This window comes from Panonychus citri, unplaced genomic scaffold (assembly GCF_014898815.1).
Source record: "Panonychus citri isolate SS breed McGregor unplaced genomic scaffold, ASM1489881v1 Contig00144, whole genome shotgun sequence".
Taxonomy (NCBI): Eukaryota; Metazoa; Arthropoda; class Arachnida; order Trombidiformes; family Tetranychidae; genus Panonychus; species Panonychus citri.
This window is the reverse complement of record NW_026515549.1, coordinates 99497-116901: the sequence shown is the minus strand read 5'-3', so window position 1 is coordinate 116901 and position 17405 is coordinate 99497. Positions and strand designations below refer to the sequence as shown.

Below are 17405 nucleotides of genomic sequence, written 5' to 3'. Positions count from 1 at the left end.
TTTGATTCTAATCAATTGATTAATTTCACTGATTTAACTTATCGCCAATTACTCTGTAGATGGCACTAGATATTTATTGCATTTCTATTAATTAAATCAAAGTAACTCCATCTAGATGTTTAATTGATTTCAATTGTCATTTATTTTTCGTCTTACACCCGATAAGGTCTAGTTTGTAAGGATTGATGTCCAATTTTCATGAAATATTATTAATTAAAATTAAATTCTTTATATTAAGAACAGTCAACAATTAATCAGTCCATTCAACTGAAACTTTTGTGTATTTCAAGACTAAAATTTTTAACCATTTTGCTCTATTGCAATAAAATAGAAAATTTACAATTTACCATAGACTTTTACTTACTGGTTGATTTCATCGAACTCCATAAATTCCTTCTTATCAGGACAATTCCGTGAATATGGGAAACAATTAACAAGAATAATTTTGGAGTTTGGAATTTGAATTTGGCGGTTCAGTTGAACAATCGATGTGATCATATGCGACGGTGGCGCCATCTGGATGCACATTAAAACCGTTCAATTTGAAAATATTTGTTGTTTGGTGAAAGCAAATTGTTTTCTTGATTAATTTTGAATTTAATTCATATTTTGTTGAATTAATTTTCGTTTAATTTGTGTATCAAAATGCCACAAAAAAACATATATTACAGTGATAAATATTATGATGATAAGTATGAATACAGGTAAGTGGATTTGTTTTTCTTACAATTTCAAACTCTCATCTCTTTTCTCTTCTTTCTTCCTTCCCTTAACCATTTTGACTTTAAAAGACATGTAACTTTACCCGCTGATGTAGCAAAGCTTGTTCCTAAAACTCATTTGATGTCGGAAGATGAATGGAGAGGAATTGGGATTCAGCAAAGTCAAGGATGGGTCCATTACATGGTACATGAGCCTGAGCCTAACATTATCCTATTTAGAAGGCCAATTAAAGGTCAGCCTCCAAGTCAATTTGATCAATTGAAAGCAGAAATGACTGCTGAGCAATGATTTTTTTTCAAAAAAAGTCAACCGTCAAAATATATTTTAATTACCTCTTGTCATTCCGTCGTTTTCTATTCACTTTTCAAATGAAAAGTAAATGTAAATTTGAAAAAAAAACATTCGCTGTATAAAATGGAAACTGTTGAACACAAACCTTAAGGCTAAATCTCCACTAACTGGTCTCTAACATCATTAAAATATTCCCGCCTTAATCAATGTTTGTTTTGTTTCGCGTTGATGACGCTTAAATTTTACGAGTTGAGACTCAGTTCTAATTTTAAACGATAGTTAAACCATTTTATTAACACATTAAAATTTTGTAAGTGAAATTTTGAAAAGAAATCAACATTAAATACATTCTATTGGATAAAATTATGAGAATAAACAATTTCAATAAATTATAATAAATTAGTTGAAAAATTAACCAAAGTATTAAAAATAGATAACAAATTTTTTGAATTAATTGGAGATTTGGATCAGACTTTAAGTGCTATTTTCACACTAAACTTGTTTCGTTTTTCGAGTTTTTCTGCTTTTCCAAATATTGAGCGATGTCGTTCAGTTTTCCTCTATTTAAGAAAAGTTTCGCTTTGAGTGACCTTAATTTCTTTGGAATTTCCAATTCCCTTAATGATTCAGATACATCACGTCTCCATGGTCCAGGTAATTCCATTGAACGGGCAATCAGTTCAGATTTGAACTTTATTGGTGCTTCGATTGTGTTATTTCCACCAATCTGGACGAGTTTTGATCCCAAAATTTGCAATTTGATTCCATTAACCGAACCAAAAACAGTTAAATTTGGCTTAATTACGAGGTCACCCTTAAAAGCGATAGTTGCGTTTATATTTGCATCGGCATCATTGCGAAGATAAGAAGATACTGGAATTGCGTTGATATAATTAACGACTAGATCATCAATTTCAAGAGAAGTGAAATTTTTCCAACCATAGAATTGGATTATCGGGTTGAGATTATTTAAATCATGGAGTAGATTTGAACGTTTACTAGTCCTCAGATCATCGACTTGAAGACTTCCGTAAATTAATGTAGAGTTGACCTTATTAGGTTTATCTTTAAGGAAAACACTACGAGGGAAGTTGATATCGTTTCCATTGAAATTGACCTCAGGCGAATTAACTAACCCTTTACGGAATATAACTCGACCAGGGAAATAAAAATTGCCTTCGATGTTTTGATCACCTCTACTTTGTAAGTTCATTGAAGATGCTCGCAGAATATCAATACCATTAGTTAGAACATTACGACCTGATAAATGACCACCGATATAAACTGGACCAGAAAATGTCGCATTTCTCAATATCACTTCGGAATCAATTGTCTGATTCTTAGTTCTACTGAGATATGTTTTCTGTAGATAATCAACATGGAAATTATTCAGCAGTCCTTTCAGGTTAATCGGCCCTTTGATGTTAAGTTTATTGAATCTTTTCACTCCTCTGATTAAGTTGGTAGTTAAGCGATTGAATGGTCGACCATTGACATTTCCTGCTTGAATCGGTTGTTCGGCAATAACATTACCAGTGATTGTTAGCGAATAAGGTTTCGTGAAAACATCTTGAATTGGTTTACAAACTGGTCCTTCGATTGTGACATTATTAATTGACGAAACAGTGAGATTATTAACTTTTAATCCATGAGCAAACGAAGCATCTCCAATAAAGTTAATTGCTGATTTCCTAGTGATCATTTCTTGACCGAATTTGATTCCATTAATTGTTGATGATTCGACATTTCCATCTATGATTCTAACATGACGAAATTGCATCGGCCGAGTAATAACTATTGGTTTATCGTTGATTGGAAACTGTCGAGACGTTGATCCAATATTTAACTCGTTGATTCTTCCAGTTACAATTAGATCGTTTTCAATGAATAGATCAGAATCTATACTGATATCAGCGTTTATTTCAGATGGAGTTCGCGTTAAATAATTCTTAGTAAAATCATCTTTCGAGTAGCCAGCGAAACTTGAAGTAAATACTAGATTACCAAAATTCGCTTGAGAGGTGAATCTTTTTCTTCCTTTAATTATTTGGGTTTTATTGGATTTAAGATAAACCACCGAAGATAAAATGTCATCAAGCTTCATTCCTGCCAATTCGATGACATCTATATTGGTGCCCATTGGAATAACGAGCTTTTTCACATGAATGTTTGATGAAATGGTTTGGTAATTTCTCTTGGTGATTGAATTACTGAAAAGTTCATCAAATGAGATCGAATTGATCGCTTTAACACCCTCGATAGAGTCAACTGAACTTGGACCCACCACATTAATCGAGCTGAAAGTCTTGTTTCCTAAAATGATTCCATTCCCATTCAGCAAGACGAGATCTCTCATGTTCATATTGTTGAAAGAGGTCACATTCAAGTTTTTAACGTAAAGGTTACCGTTAATTACTTTGGTCGCTGTAATTATCTGGTCTCTAGAAGATGTTAATGAGTCCCAAAGAGCAGCATTAACTTCGTACCCATTAACATAAGTTAGATTCAACGCTGATGTAATCACTAAATTACTCGAGAGGTGAATATTATCATTGATGAATTGTTCAGTATTTGTGGTGATGAAGTCATCGGGAAATTTGAGACCATTGATTTTGTCACAATGTAGAGACTTTTGAAAATTTGCTCTCGCAATGTTTAAATTAACATTAGGGATCTCAGTTTCATTAACGCGCAAATAGTCGGTCATTAAATTGGTTAATTTGATTCCATTTATTGTTCCATCGACTGTAATGTCTTCTAACTCGATTGGACCCGATAGAACACGATCTTTACCCCCTTGAATCATTCTTTCTGCTTTGCTTTTCAATAATTCGAAACTCAGTGGACCAACATTTCCATGAAGTAGTGACACATTTTTTACTTCAATATCTAAGAAATCCTTGTGACCTGTAATCACTTGCGGGCCTCTTCTCAACAGGAGACCAAGAGATCGGTTGATAATTGGATGATGATTTATGTAACCATCAACCACCATGGATCGTATGTGAACAGGGCCAGCGAAAACTTTGTCACCTCTAATCAAAGTCGGTACATGACGACGAACAATAACTTCTTCCAATTTATTACCATTAATCGTGTCAACCTGAATATTACCATTTATGGTCAATTCTTTAACATTAACAACTGAATGAATGGTTTGTGGATCATCGCGAGTAAGCAAATGACGACTGAGAGCTGTGAGATTGAATCCATTGATTGTGTCACCTTCAACAAAAAGATTGTCAACAGCAACATCATTGAATGTTTTTCTACCGGTGATAATACGATTATCACCAATTTGTACCACATTGGAAAGAAAAGTGTCAATATCTGGTCCAATCTGAGCCAAGTTCCCTTCAACATTAAGATCTTTGATAATAATGTCATGAGAAAATGTAACGGGCGAAGTTATGATTTGAGAATCACTTGTAGTAAGAACAGTCTCTCGACTGATTTTATGTCCATTTACCGTTTTAGAGACATTCAATTGCTTAACTCGCACTGGACCTTCAAAATTGACCTCTCCCACGATTACATGATCTCGATCCCTTGTTACAATATCGGCAGTGTCAATGTTATTGATGATTTCAACATTCAAATTATCAACAACTAAATGGGAAAAATTGAAAGTTTCCGCAAGAGTAACATCCTTATTCAAACGGATAACTTTCGATGACAGTTCTTCAACATTGCGACCATTAAATGTAAATGTGTTGATGGACTTTATATCACAACCAACGTCTCCACAATCGAAATAAGCATGATTGAAGGTTATGTTTCCGGAAACTTGTTGATTCCCATTGGTTTTCATTGCACCTACAAGAAGATCGTTCAACTTGACAACTTCTTGCTCAATAGTATTCAAACTGCTAGCGACTGTTTCAAATTTTCGATTGAATTTCTCTCCATGAGAAAGTCCATCTTCACTCACGACATCAGGGGTTTCAAGAGTTTCCAATATACTCAAAGAGTCAAATGTTAAATCTCCATTCAAATGGATACCGTTATGATCGTCGATGTAAAAGACATCGTTGAGCATTTGCTTTAGAGTTTCAATTTCCACAAGATTCTTCAGCGATTCTCGACATTCAATTAAACTGTCGTTGTACCATTTGAAGAAATCATCACTCGGCTGATAGTTTGGATCTCCACTGAGACCACGTTTTTGACGAGAGAAATTTGGAGAACCATTGAGATTCTGGTTTAAAGCCTCCAAATTTTCTATTGTGATTTCATCCAATAATTTTTCGAATTCTTGAACACTTAAATTCAGTGGAAACTCAGGTATGGTGATTGCAGAATGAGTTGAGTTTTCATGTTGGTCACAAGAAACTAAATTGGAGAGGTTGATGAAAACCAAGAGATGAAACAACTTTGAAATCATTTCCCAAGAACAAGGACAGAAGAGACAGAGAACAATCAAACCCAAGAAAAAGTCACAAAGTAATTAATTGCTTGAGAATAATTAAAACTAATACAAAGAGAAGATTGAAGACCCTTGACCTCAACTTGTTGACTTTTTAACATTGAAATAAACTTTTGATCATCAAACAATTTGTGTCAAAGGAAATTAATTGTTTTTTGGCGCAAATTATAAAACAATAAAATCCAATAAATTAAATGCGATAATCAATTCGTTGCTAACTCATTCATACGTTTCCAAGGAATAATATTAAATCTCTCCAATCTTCTCATTGAGTCTCTGAGCCCAATCAAGTTGCAGTCTAATCACCAACTTGTTGAATCAATTGATCAAATCATTTTCAATAAAGTCTTTGATGAAATAACATCGTCGTTTTGACATCCATTCAATTTTTTTGATTGACTTTATTTAATTGTTTAAAAATTAACTGTGAATGTTGTGAATAATTGTATAATTGAATTTACCAAGTGATTAATCAAAATGCCAATCCAATTGTTTGAATCGGAAACACACGCATCGACCTATGCTCAGGCTCGACCCTCTCCACCTCAGTCGTTAATTGGTTCAATTCTGAGTTTCCTCGAATCAGGATTTCCACCAGATACTAACGGTCTATGGCCACAGGCAGTTGATGTCGGCGCTGGTTCAGGACAAACAACTTTTCTTATGAAAGATCATTTTAAACACATCCTGGGTATCGACATAAGTGCCGCTCAAATTGGTGAAGCCAATAAGCGAAACATTTATCCAAATGTATCATTCAAGGTAATTTGAGAAAAACAATCAAGAGCAATTAATCTGAGTATATTTTACTAATCAGGTCTCTCCAGCTGAAACAATTCCACTCGAGAATGAATCGGTATCACTAGTCACGGCCTCTCAGTGTCTCCACTGGTTCGACCTGGAAAAATTTTACACTGAACTTAATCGGATTCTCGTGCCTGGTGGGGTTTTTGCTACTTTTGGGTACTTGCCCGTACCAATTATTTCAACAGACGATTCTTCGAGTAAAAACAAACTCGCTCAGTTAGTTGAAAAATGTCGCCTTGAGCTGAGCGACTTATGGGAACAGCCTGGAACTGATTTTCTCAATTCGAAATACACTGGCTTGAAGTTACCCTTTAATGATAATCATAAAATCAACACGATAAAGTGTTCAGTCCCATATTCTGGACAAAAGTATTTCGACTACATCACCTCATGGTCAGCATATAATGAGCTGATGGAAAAGAATCCAGAAAAGGCCAAAAAATTCACCGATAATATCGTCAACCAATTGAAAGTTATACTTGAAACTGACGATGTTTTTTCAGCACAATTTCATCATGAGTTTGAATTTTTCCTTCTCATGTCACGAAAACCAGAAAATTAGTTATCTACAATACGGTTCATAAATACTCAAAGTGACAAATCTAAATGAATACTTGAGTAAACAATTAACCTGATTAATGTTTTATTTTAATTATGTAATTGTTGATAATTCAACTGATAAAAACAGTGGTAAAACAATGTAAAACAAATGAATCTGCAATTTCCTGAATGTTTGAGCCTTAATCATTTCATGACAATAATCCCACGAGTTTATAAACAATAACAGAACTTTAATCAATTGAATCAATTTGTAAACTGATAGTATTTTTGATTTATTTTAATGATAATGATTCAATTAATTTCATTTATGTTCATTTAATTGAGTTGAGCAAATTAAAATGGATGAAATTACAAGTTTTAATTTAGTTTTTATCAATTCTAATAGTTGAGACGATGTAGTGATGATGATTCCAATTAAATAATCAGATTAACCTTCAGATTTTTCAGAAGCAACTGATTTCTCCTTCTGATTCTGAGCCCATTCGGGTTTTTCCTGTTAAATTGACGAGACACAATTAAACAACAATCAGTTAATCATCGGATACTACTCTTACCTCTGCCTTTTCCTTGTCGCCCAAAGAGTACTTGTTGACCTGTTTAAGACCAGAACGATAATCCATTTGGGAAACTCGAGCAGTGAACATACGAATCTTTTCCATTCTAATTGTAACAATTAAAATCAACAAGATTAGAACTCGATGAAAATGAAATGAATGATTAACTTACTGTTGAGCAGTTTTGGAGACCTTTTTCAAAGGAGGTTTGATGCTGAAAGAAAAACAGTTAGGTGATTAATGATTAATATTAATTTTTACGATTTTTGTTACTTACAATCGCCCACGAACATCGTTAACCTTAGCAGCAAGTTCTCGGACCTAAAATCAACAAAAATTAGCACTGGTTAATGATTCTGAGGCAATTTAATTTCCATTGATAATTACATCGAAATCTTTCTTATTGACTTCGTATTCGAGATCCCATTTAGCGCTTTCAAGTCTCTTAACCCGTTCATAATACTCTTTGATGATCGCATGGAGTTGAGCTGAACAAGTAACAGAGAAAACAGTTAATCGATTGATTATAAACACGCCAATTATAATGGAGTGCGAAATAGTTGATCCATTGACATATTCTGTATTCTGTGACAATTATCAACTAAAAGCTTTGAATAACATGAAAGTGTTATGATGATTTATTTCCAATCAATTGACAAACCTCAAGATAAACAATCAAGTTTCACATGTCACCAATTTCACTCAGAATCGATAGTCTATCGATAAGCTTTCATTTTCTCATCATCATAATGTTCAGTTTTCCTTCCTTGTTTCAACACACTAATCATCAATGATCAGCACGAAATGATTGAATTAACATTTCTGACTATGGATTTACCATGTTTTTGGCTGAATCATGAATATTCATTTTCAACTTAACCAAACAATTTTAACATGAAGTAAATGAGACATTATCCTAGCAAAATGCATAAAAACAAAGCTATCATGTCTCAACTGAACCAACTCAATGATCATCATGAATCCTTGTGACTTTTAACTTGGCATCAATCATCAGTTTTAAAAGCTCAATCTCTTGCATCACAATTTAAGCCAAAAACTACAAAAGATTTTCCAACAAATATCATATTGTCAAACTTATAATAGACAAATAAAACCCCATGAAAATAAACGATAGATTTTATTATCATCATCGTTTTCTGAGTAATAAAGTGGAAATGTTTGAGTTTATTCCAGACCTGAGGGTAAACCCTTCAAATTGAAAACAACAGAGATGAGTAACTGTTAATCCTTTTGACGTTGATTGTTGACGTTGATTGTCACAACCATAATACTTTACAATCATCAACAACCACGCATAAGTGTAACACTCAAAAGTGTCGAGATGATAATATGTGGCACTGAATGAGATTTTTTTGTCTTTTCGTGATTTTGTTGATAAGGAATAAGACTGATAATGGTTAAGATGGAGATGATAATCTCTAAGAGGCTGGCTAAAGGTATTGAGGTAATTGTAAAATAATGGGATAATCTTATCAATCAGATTATCAATTTGATCTCGGCTAATTATCATTGATAGTTAATAGGTGTTTTCATTTATTACTCCACTTCTGTAACTCGCATCATCGTTCTCACTGTGATCAAGGTGAAACCTTTTATCCAACAAACAATTGACTGTGTGATTTATTTGATTAGTTGACTAGCACGAGAAAAAGTATTAAAAAACTTAGATTGTAACAATTGGAAGATAATAAACAATCAATCTGCTTATCTCTGAGTAAGCACAAGGTATCAAGTTAATTGTTTGTTTATGTTGTTGATTGTGATAAGTATCAATAATCTTGGAACAGGATCATTTATTGATCAGGAATATCAATCTCAAAATGCTAATCTTTGCCAATAAAATGTTCAACTGATTCTTTAAAATCACTTTGACATTATCAGTTCTAGTGAATCTTTGGCTTATGATAGCATAGGAAAAAACACCTTCTCTTGTATTTTTCACAATTAAGACAATGATCGCGATTCTAAAGTTAATTTTACTCTAAAATTTTCAATCAACCAAAAGTTTAATCTATTCTAAGCCTTTGTCAAAATTGGAACAATTAGTAAATTGCTCACCTTCATTGATTCCATCTATTCCTTTGGGCTCACCAGTTCGCTGACGAATGATCTTTCGACGCTCTTCGGCTCTTCTTTCTTGTTCTCGTTTCAATTCTTCGGCAGCTTTTTTTCTCAATAAGTTCTATTGAAAATCAATCAGGGTAAAAATATCAATTATTCGGCTTCCAATTTGATTGTAGGTAAATTAATTTATTACTCAAAAGCTTCATCTTCAAGTTGAATATGTGCTTATGACTGTTGTTAAGCTCGAGTAAAAGTTTACTTGATGTTTAACAAAAATTATTAATCTGTTGGGTGAAATATGAGTCGCATTCATCATAAAGTCGACATGATTGTCAGAAAACATGTTACTCATTTATTATCCTGAAAAAATGAAAAGTTCTGAATGAAACTTACTCGGAGCTTCTTTTTACGAGCTGGTGTCATGAATCCGCGTTTCTTTTTGGCTGCAGCTGCTTGTTCAAGTCGAGCTCGAACTTCAGCTCGGCGTTTAGCTTTATCATCCTGTTAAAATAATAATTAAATATAATCAGATTATCAATATTGAGTAAAATCCATTTGAATCCAACTCATCCAATCAAAACTTTCAATCTAGTTGATTATGAAGGAGAGGGAAAGACTAATAATCATCTAATTGATTCTGATTATTCAAAGAGTATTATAATACAGTAACTGAATTAAACTCTGAAAATCTGATAAAACTTCGATAAATCAATCACAATTTAGATAATTTCAGTAAATGAAAACAGCCAATGAACGTCTCTTAGTGACACTTATCATAATCGATATTAGAATTGGGACTTTTAAAAAAGACAATAAAAGTGAGTATTAGACAAAAAGTTATCATGATTAGATTAACTGATTTATGTCAACGAAATCATTAGATTTACAATCAACAGTTAAAGGATAATTTCTTAATCAATTGATTAAGTATTAGTACTCACCATGATTAGTTGATTCTAAACGGACACAAAATCAAAAAGTTGACGAGATATTAAGTCGATGTTGGAAACAATAAGCAAAATGAAAATATTGTCTATGAAAATTTAGGTACTTTTGAAAATATGATAAAATGGAACCAGAAAAAGTCGAGTGAGCAATTGAAGGAGGAAGAGAGTGGGACAGAATTCAGTGTGTATTTAAAATTAGGCTTAAGGGCGGTGGTAAAATTGCGATAAAAAACATCAGAGGAACCACTGGGATAGATTGTGAGCAGTGGGAAAATAAGGAGCAAGAGAGACACTTTGGTTGTCGAGGGTGGATGAGCTTGAGCTCATCTTGAAGATGATTTGAGCTCAATTTGAGTTTCATGATGAGAATCGAGATGAGGAACAAGTTATTTTTGAGGTTTTTTCTTTTCTGAACTTCCATAGGATGAGAGCAGAAAAATCAGCGAACGAAAAAGAGCTTAACTGAATCTAAATTTCTCGAAATTTTTCAAAAGTTTAATTCGTTTGCAATAGTAATTTAGTTAGTAATTGAGATGAGTTTCACCATGAAAATAATGATAATGACGAAAACCATGTAAATAAATGGCCAAAACTTAGTAGAACTCAATGAGAAAACCAATCTTGGTGTAAAATCTTCTGGAAATGAGACAATTTTCTGGTAATTTGATTCGAAATGATCCAATCTGCCAGTTTCCATAGAAAAGCTATTCTCCGTGAGATTTTTTTATATTTTATTCGAATCAATATTTAATTGAAACTAATTAGATTTCCAATTTTCGTGAATAAGCTTTTTATCAATTAATATAACGATTTAACAGCAACTTTGTTAATCTAATCAATTGATAATCAATTCGATTTTTCGATAATTTAAACCTCTTGTTGCTCTTTCTGGTTCATTAAACATTTTCCTTCATTTTAACCAGAAAATCAACCAGAAAATTCAAGTGCCATCTGTTGGTCGAAAGAATAATCTGTTGGTTGTTACCTTTGATCCATAAGGATAAAGCCGATTCACTCAGGCCATGAGTCCCTTTAAGGATACACACCAGTGGCTTAATTGCACGAATCAATCTAATTGATTATTTGAGGAAAATTCCGAGAGTATTCAAAGCAAGATCTATTCATTCGCAAATTATAATACGGTTAGTTATTAATTGGCTAGAAAATGAAGGTCGACTCACAATCGTTGTTTAGATCAATTGCAAAGATTAATTGAAACAATTAATTAAAAGGCGATAATCGAAATATTTGAGTTGTTTCAAGTTAATTAATTGCTTTGGGGCTCAGTTTGATGAGCTCTTTGATTAATCTTTCGAATGCATGTAAACCAAATTGCAAAAGAATGAAAATCTAAATCAACAATTAACTTCTCTCTAGGGTTAGTCATGTTCACCATGAATATTATTATTATTTCATTTCCATTCATAAAGTTGTCGCTTTAATGATTTTGATAGACAGAAAATGGCGAAAGAGGGACAATTAAAATGAGAGAATAGAAAAGCGTGACAGAAAAGTAGACAGAGAAAAAGAAAGGAAGTGAGGGTGGAAAGAAAGAGAAAAAGAAAGTATTATGATGATGATGATGATGATCTTTATTTAGGACAAGCGCGACATTAGATGAAAGAAAATATTAAAACGTAAACACGAAAGTTGAAAAGAGGAGAAACATTGAAGAGGTCATTTGATTGTGGTGAAATTGTCGCAACATTTTAGCGAGTTAAAGTGTCGTCATGTCATTTCCGTGGAATAATTCAGTCAACATTCATCGACCAATGGAATTATCATCGCAACCGATTGAATCATGTTGATTTTAAGTAAATTGTTTGCAAATTGTTATCTTTTTTCTTGAGAATAAGTTTTTTCACACTTCATTATAAAATCATTAAATTTGTGTTTTTACTTTCGCTTTGATTGTTGATTTTTTTTCATCAGACTAAATTGTTATTGAAGTTAATTAATCCAAAATGGTGAAAGGATTTACTAATTCATTGATACAATGTGTCCTATTCACATTCAACTTTATTTTTCTGGTAATTTAAATCAAATCATTGAAATTTCACTTAAATTAATTTTCATGAAATGATTAATCAATTGTAGTGTTTCGGAGCCATAATCGCAGGCCTTGGTGGTTATTTCCTAATCAAATCAATGGATTTCAAACAAATAATAGACACTCCGGATACCGGAGCCATGATTGTTGTGTTTACTGGAATCGCTGTTTTCGCAATTAGCTTCTTGGGCTGTTTTGGTTCAGTTAAGGAAAACTCATGTTTACTTAAAATGGTAACAATTAATTAGAATAGTTCCTATTCATGATTCACTGATTCGCTTTCTATTTTCATTTCCAGTATTGTTTTTCCGTTGGTATATTAGCAATATTAATCATTGGACCGGTGATTATCTTCATGGTTTACAGTGTTAAGGTAATTGCTTGTTGTTAGTATTTCTTAGCGTTAATATAAAATCTATTTGTTCCAATAGCTTGATGAGATCATGGAGAAACAATTGTTGACTGCATTTACTGAATATCGAATAAATGATCCGAAGAAAAATTCAATTTCGGCTGCGATTGATACTCTTCATCAAACATCGAAATGCTGTGGGTACAATGGTCCCGCTTGGTGGGCCGCTAATCTACCAGAATTTGAAGATAATACTGTCCCTGCTTCTTGTTGTTCCAGTTCGCTTTCGATAAGTATATTGAATCGACCTCAAAATAAGTGTCCAATCGATAAAGTTAAATTTACTCAAGGATGTGAGGGGGAATTGAGAACCATTTTGAAATTGTTCTTCAACACGATGATAACGGTTCTACTTGTGATCGGACTGACACTTTTAATTGCTGCCTCAATAGCTTGTATCTTAGCTCGAGCTGCTAAAGTTCAATAAAAAATTTGTCCAGTTTAAGTTTATCACCAATAATTAAGACCATGAATCCAATCCATTCATTTCTATAATCGTTCATCCATAAAACTTTTCAAAAACTTTTTGAACTTTAGCTTTCCTTTCATCGATTGTGATTACTCAATTTAAATTGATTATTATGGTTTCATGTAATAATAATAATTAGTTAATTAGTGTGTTGATTAGTAAACCGAAAATAAATGACGTGTTCATGTCGTTAAATTATGCAAATCACTTCTTCTTGGATGAAATAATTATATTTTCGGTCTTTAATCTTCAATGAAAAAATGATGACATTATTATAATATCATATTTCAATTGTAATAATCCAATTTGTATCTACTTTGTCTCGATTTTATTTGACAATAAGATACAATTTGGTAGAAACAAATGGATTTGATGTGTATTGCTCATTAGGTTGTTGTTTTTAACTCTTGTAATCAGTAGTTAACGGAAGTTCCTCAATGCAATTGAATCAGCAAAATACCTTTGCTTTTATGACTAATATCTTGAAACATGCTAAAAGTTATTCTAGTTTCAAGAATTGAAGACACAAGAAAATGTAGAGAAACGACTTCCTGATTAAGAGAGCTACCTCTTCCGTGCCCTTGGATCTTTTCCTTGAATGACTAATGCAACTTCTTCAGAGTCTAACGTCTCATATTTGAGTAATGCTTCAGCTAAACGACGATGTTCATCTGCTCTGGATATTAAAATGTTCTTGGCTCTTTCATATGATTCCTACAAGAGAAATGAAGATAATTAAGATTAATGAAAGACAATTATTCCAATAAGATTATGGATGATTAATACCTGTAATATTCTTTTGATCTCGTTATCTATTAATTCAGAGGTCGAGTTAGAAATATCGTTCATCACAACTAACCCATCTCGAGAGTTTTCAAAGAATCGAACCCCAACCTAAATCATAAAGAAAAAATCGATGAATCAGTTTCGATTGGGATATCGACAGAAAAGTCGTGGCCTAACTTACTTTTTCTGACATTCCAAAGTGTTTGACCATATTGGTGGCGATATCAGTGGCATGTTTGAAATCAGATGAGGCACCGGGAGTGACCTTGTCCTCCCCAAAAATGATCTCTTCGGCCACTCGACCTCCCATGAGCACATCAAGATCAGCCATGAACTCTAATTTGGTTTTTGAATATTTTTCTCTCTCAGGCATCAAAGCGGTGTGACCTAAACTAAGTCCTCGAGGCACAATGGTTACTTTATGAAGAGGGTCTGCACCTTTAGTATACAAAGCGACTAGTGTGTGTCCAGCCTCGTGATAAGCTGTGTTTGCATTGGCTTCTTCATCTGGTATTTTGTTTTTACGTTCAGGACCCATAACAACTTTATCTCGAGCTGATTCAAAGTACTCCATAGATACAGATGATTTACCATCGATTGCTGCCCTAAGTGCTGCTTGATTAACCATATTCTCAATATCAGCTCCAGTGAAGCCAATTGTCCTCTTTGCAAGACGGTTTGAGTCAACATTTGGAGCTAACTTGATACGGCTAAGGTAAAGGTCAAATATATTCTCTCGGTCTTTTAAATCAGGCACAGAGACATGAACTTCAACGTCGAAGCGACCAGGCCTCAATAAAGCTCTATCAAGATCTTCTTTTCTATTTGTAGCTCCAAGAACAATAACACCTTCATTCTGACGAAATCCATCCATCTCAGTTAGAAGTTGATTAATAGTCTGATTGGCATACGGATGAAGAACAGAATTTGTTCTCTTGCCACCGACAGAGTCTATTTCATCAATGAATATAACACAAGGTGCTTTCAATTTTGCTGTGGCAAATAAGTCACGAACTCTTCTAGCTCCTTGACCGACAAGTATCTCATCAAACTCCGGACCGGCGGCATGAAAAAATGGAACAGCAGCTTCACCAGCAACTGCACGAGCTAAAAGTGTCTTCCCTGTTCCAGGAGGACCAACTAAAAGTACACCTGAAGGCAATTTTCCTCCTAAAGCTGAAAATTTATCTGGATTCCTAAGGAATTCAACAATTTCTTGAAGTTCTTGTTTAGCTTCCTCGGCTCCGCGAACATCCGAAAAAGTAACATCTATATCTTCAGGACTAACAAGATTGCCACTTCCTATTAGTACTCTACGAAATGGTCGAGCTAAAATAAAACGTAATCAAAAATTATTAAAACGAATAAAACGCTCATCAACTGTAAACTCACCTGATATTTCAATTAAAATCAACAAAGGTAAAGTCATCACCATAGCAAGAAACAGATACTCTTTCAATCGAGTTTTGAAAGGTTTTTTAGTCGATCTAGGTTTTCCTTCTGCGGCGACATAGCCTTCGGCAAAAGCGATCTGAGAAAAAATAACCGGAAATGATAACCAACGGTGATTTTAAGAGTCTCATTTTCTTCAATTAAAGATTACCTGAAGTCGTTGAACCTCATCTGTGGTCAAGTTTTCATCTCTGATTATTTGACGAAATTTTTCATTGGACTGTTCAATACTTGGAATTGTTTCTTTGTTTCTCTTCAAATTAAGAGTTTCATCTAGTAACTTTTTGAGAAGAGATCTTTCTTCCTTCCTGGACAAGCCTCCAATTCCATAGACCTTCCGTTCTCCATCAACTGGTTTATTTCTATCTGCCTTGAACCATCTCTTCTGCTGGAATAAAGCAGACGAGTTGAATATCGAATAAAGGCTGCAATCCTTGAGTCGAAATTGACCTAAACCTCTTTTATCAGCAATGAGAACCAGACAAGATGCATAACGACCCGAAGGAGAAGAGAGTAGCCGAGCACAGTCAGTGACAGGAAGAATTTTAGCTCTAAACACTGGAGAAAATAGAGAAAAGTGAATTAAACTTGGGTTGGAATTGACAAGTTCGCATTTGGATCTTACTTTCACATAAAATGAAGAACAGGCATCAGAATAGAATAGAAGGAGAACCAAAGGACAAAATTCAGAGATTAAATTAGAGATCAACAAATTAATTAACTAATTAAACAAAATTAATATTTAAACTCGATTATCTGGTTACACCATAAGTACCGATAAAAATGTGTTCAACTTAATCATCAGCTGATTGGCTACAAATTCTCATCTTTATTGTGGTAAATTCAAAGAGATCGAGTGACGATCTTTGCAGGAACGAGATGGAGCCACAAGTCCATTTAGAAAAATAATAGCGAAAGACTTTAGTGCGATGAGAATGGCCTCGGTTCGGCCACGATTTAGGTCTGGTTAGATCAAGTTAAGTTCGTTCTAATCTCTGCTCATTGGCTTTGGTTACAAAAATTTCGTCAAATTTTCGTGATCCACATGATCCCTCGTCTTTTTATCTTTTTTCTCATTTTTGACGAATTACATTGAATTAAATTTCTATTTATTGGTTGAGTAGATGTGAGAAATCAAGAGAGTGAAGCAAATGATTGACACAATAAATGATGTCAAAGGCCAAGAACATCATTTCCAATCAAACACAAAGAATTGTCAACATTTTAATTAACGTATTATGATTGTTATGGAGAAAAGCCTTCATCAATCAATGGAAGTCGCTCTTGATTGGGATCAAGTTTTCGCAAGGTTTACATCAACCAATCTGATTCTGCAACTTTTACGAAAAAGGTTGAAAGTCAGAGGAATAAAAAATAACTATTGGTGCTAATTAAATAAGACAATTAGAAAATGAAGAGAAACAATATTCCAAAGGAGATTAACAAAATTGAAATAAACTAATGGATTATAAACTAATCTTTTCAATAAATTGGGATCTGATCAGGTTCACTTAGAATTGATTGATTAAATTTTTCACTTTAACCATAATCAATAAACCATTCTTGGCATGGTTAACTTTCACAATTTACAACAATCAGTTGATGATCGATTCTAAAAATAATTAATCCAATTGTCTCGTCAAATCTTCAAAATCAAGGTCCAACTTTTAACTTGACATTTGAATCGAATCAATAAAATCGGACAAGAGGAAAAGTTTCCTACTACACATTCAACGATAAACTAAGCAATTAAAACAATTAGATAACTGAAAAGAGTTTGAAAATTTAATTTGATTGGTTCCAACAGTTTGATATCTATTGGAATATTTTCAAATTACCTTC

General features: G+C 33.4%; 6 protein-coding genes across 7 annotated transcripts; 3 read left to right on the top strand and 3 right to left on the bottom strand.

Annotated features, from left to right (window-relative positions):
* The first annotated feature begins 524 nt into the window (after window positions 1–524).
* On the top strand, window positions 525–1217 carry LOC128396438 (cyclin-dependent kinases regulatory subunit 1-like). The gene is made up of 2 exons (XM_053357024.1): window positions 525–704; window positions 792–1217. Exons 1-2 carry the CDS (start codon window positions 646–648, stop codon window positions 1009–1011), a joined length of 279 nt encoding a protein of 92 aa, XP_053212999.1. The 5' UTR covers window positions 525–645; the 3' UTR covers window positions 1012–1217.
* Window positions 1218–1274: 57 nt separating this feature from the next.
* LOC128396425 (uncharacterized) lies at window positions 1275–5548 on the bottom strand. The gene has a single exon (XM_053357005.1). It carries the CDS (start codon window positions 5396–5398, stop codon window positions 1502–1504), a length of 3897 nt encoding a protein of 1298 aa, XP_053212980.1. The 5' UTR covers window positions 5399–5548; the 3' UTR covers window positions 1275–1501.
* Window positions 5549–5715: 167 nt separating this feature from the next.
* On the top strand, window positions 5716–6977 carry LOC128396432 (putative methyltransferase DDB_G0268948). The gene is made up of 2 exons (XM_053357015.1): window positions 5716–6202; window positions 6258–6977. Exons 1-2 carry the CDS (start codon window positions 5918–5920, stop codon window positions 6807–6809), a joined length of 837 nt encoding a protein of 278 aa, XP_053212990.1. The 5' UTR covers window positions 5716–5917; the 3' UTR covers window positions 6810–6977.
* Window positions 6978–7067: 90 nt separating this feature from the next.
* LOC128396435 (troponin I-like) lies at window positions 7068–10710 on the bottom strand. The gene is made up of 8 exons (XM_053357021.1): window positions 10389–10710; window positions 9841–9948; window positions 9442–9565; window positions 7750–7850; window positions 7640–7683; window positions 7535–7576; window positions 7363–7468; window positions 7068–7301 (listed from the first exon to the last, which is right to left on the bottom strand). The coding sequence occupies exons 1-8, from the start codon at window positions 10389–10391 to the stop codon at window positions 7236–7238; spliced, it is 594 nt and encodes a 197-aa protein (XP_053212996.1). The 5' UTR covers window positions 10392–10710; the 3' UTR covers window positions 7068–7235.
* A 950-nt stretch (window positions 10711–11660) lies between these two features.
* On the top strand, window positions 11661–13316 carry LOC128396433 (leukocyte surface antigen CD53-like). 2 transcript variants are annotated; one of them, XM_053357017.1, is made up of 5 exons: window positions 11661–12208; window positions 12327–12424; window positions 12492–12677; window positions 12743–12817; window positions 12876–13316. In XM_053357017.1, the coding sequence occupies exons 2-5, from the start codon at window positions 12359–12361 to the stop codon at window positions 13281–13283; spliced, it is 735 nt and encodes a 244-aa protein (XP_053212992.1). In that variant the 5' UTR covers window positions 11661–12208; window positions 12327–12358; the 3' UTR covers window positions 13284–13316. The 2 variants fall into 2 exon arrangements, with proteins under 2 accessions (XP_053212992.1, XP_053212991.1); XM_053357016.1 differs by having other exon boundaries at window positions 11664–12424.
* A 217-nt stretch (window positions 13317–13533) lies between these two features.
* Window positions 13534–16359, bottom strand: LOC128396429 (ATP-dependent zinc metalloprotease YME1L-like). Its single transcript, XM_053357010.1, has 6 exons — window positions 16189–16359; window positions 15715–16121; window positions 15504–15642; window positions 14293–15440; window positions 14112–14219; window positions 13534–14039 (listed from the first exon to the last, which is right to left on the bottom strand). Coding segments are annotated over exons 1-6 (1953 nt in total). The 5' UTR covers window positions 16190–16359; the 3' UTR covers window positions 13534–13889.
* Window positions 16360–17405: the final 1046 nt, after the last annotated feature.

Excerpts from the sequence above, each read along its gene's own strand:
- LOC128396425 (XM_053357005.1), bottom strand. The coding sequence starts at position 5,398 with ATGATTTCAAAGTTGTTTCATCTCTTGGTTTTCATCAACCTCTCCAAT.
- LOC128396429 (XM_053357010.1), bottom strand. Across the intron at positions 15,441-15,503 it reads GATTTTAATTGAAATATCAG|CTCGACCATTTCGTAGAGTA; the intron begins GTGAGTTTACAG and ends GTTTTATTTTAG. Across the intron at positions 14,220-14,292 it reads ACTTTGGAATGTCAGAAAAA|GTTGGGGTTCGATTCTTTGA; the intron begins GTAAGTTAGGCC and ends TTTATGATTTAG.
- LOC128396432 (XM_053357015.1), top strand. The coding sequence starts at position 5,918 with ATGCCAATCCAATTGTTTGAATCGGAAACACACGCATCGACCTATGCT. Across the intron at positions 6,203-6,257 it reads ATCCAAATGTATCATTCAAG|GTCTCTCCAGCTGAAACAAT; the intron begins GTAATTTGAGAA and ends TTTACTAATCAG.
- LOC128396438 (XM_053357024.1), top strand. The coding sequence starts at position 646 with ATGCCACAAAAAAACATATATTACAGTGATAAATATTATGATGATAAG. Across the intron at positions 705-791 it reads GATGATAAGTATGAATACAG|ACATGTAACTTTACCCGCTG; the intron begins GTAAGTGGATTT and ends TGACTTTAAAAG.
- LOC128396435 (XM_053357021.1), bottom strand. Across the intron at positions 7,577-7,639 it reads AACGATGTTCGTGGGCGATT|CATCAAACCTCCTTTGAAAA; the intron begins GTAAGTAACAAA and ends TTTTTCTTTCAG. Across the intron at positions 7,302-7,362 it reads GCGACAAGGAAAAGGCAGAG|GAAAAACCCGAATGGGCTCA; the intron begins GTAAGAGTAGTA and ends TCAATTTAACAG.
- LOC128396433 (XM_053357017.1), top strand. The coding sequence starts at position 12,359 with ATGGTGAAAGGATTTACTAATTCATTGATACAATGTGTCCTATTCACA. Across the intron at positions 12,425-12,491 it reads CATTCAACTTTATTTTTCTG|TGTTTCGGAGCCATAATCGC; the intron begins GTAATTTAAATC and ends AATCAATTGTAG. Across the intron at positions 12,678-12,742 it reads ACTCATGTTTACTTAAAATG|TATTGTTTTTCCGTTGGTAT; the intron begins GTAACAATTAAT and ends TTTCATTTCCAG.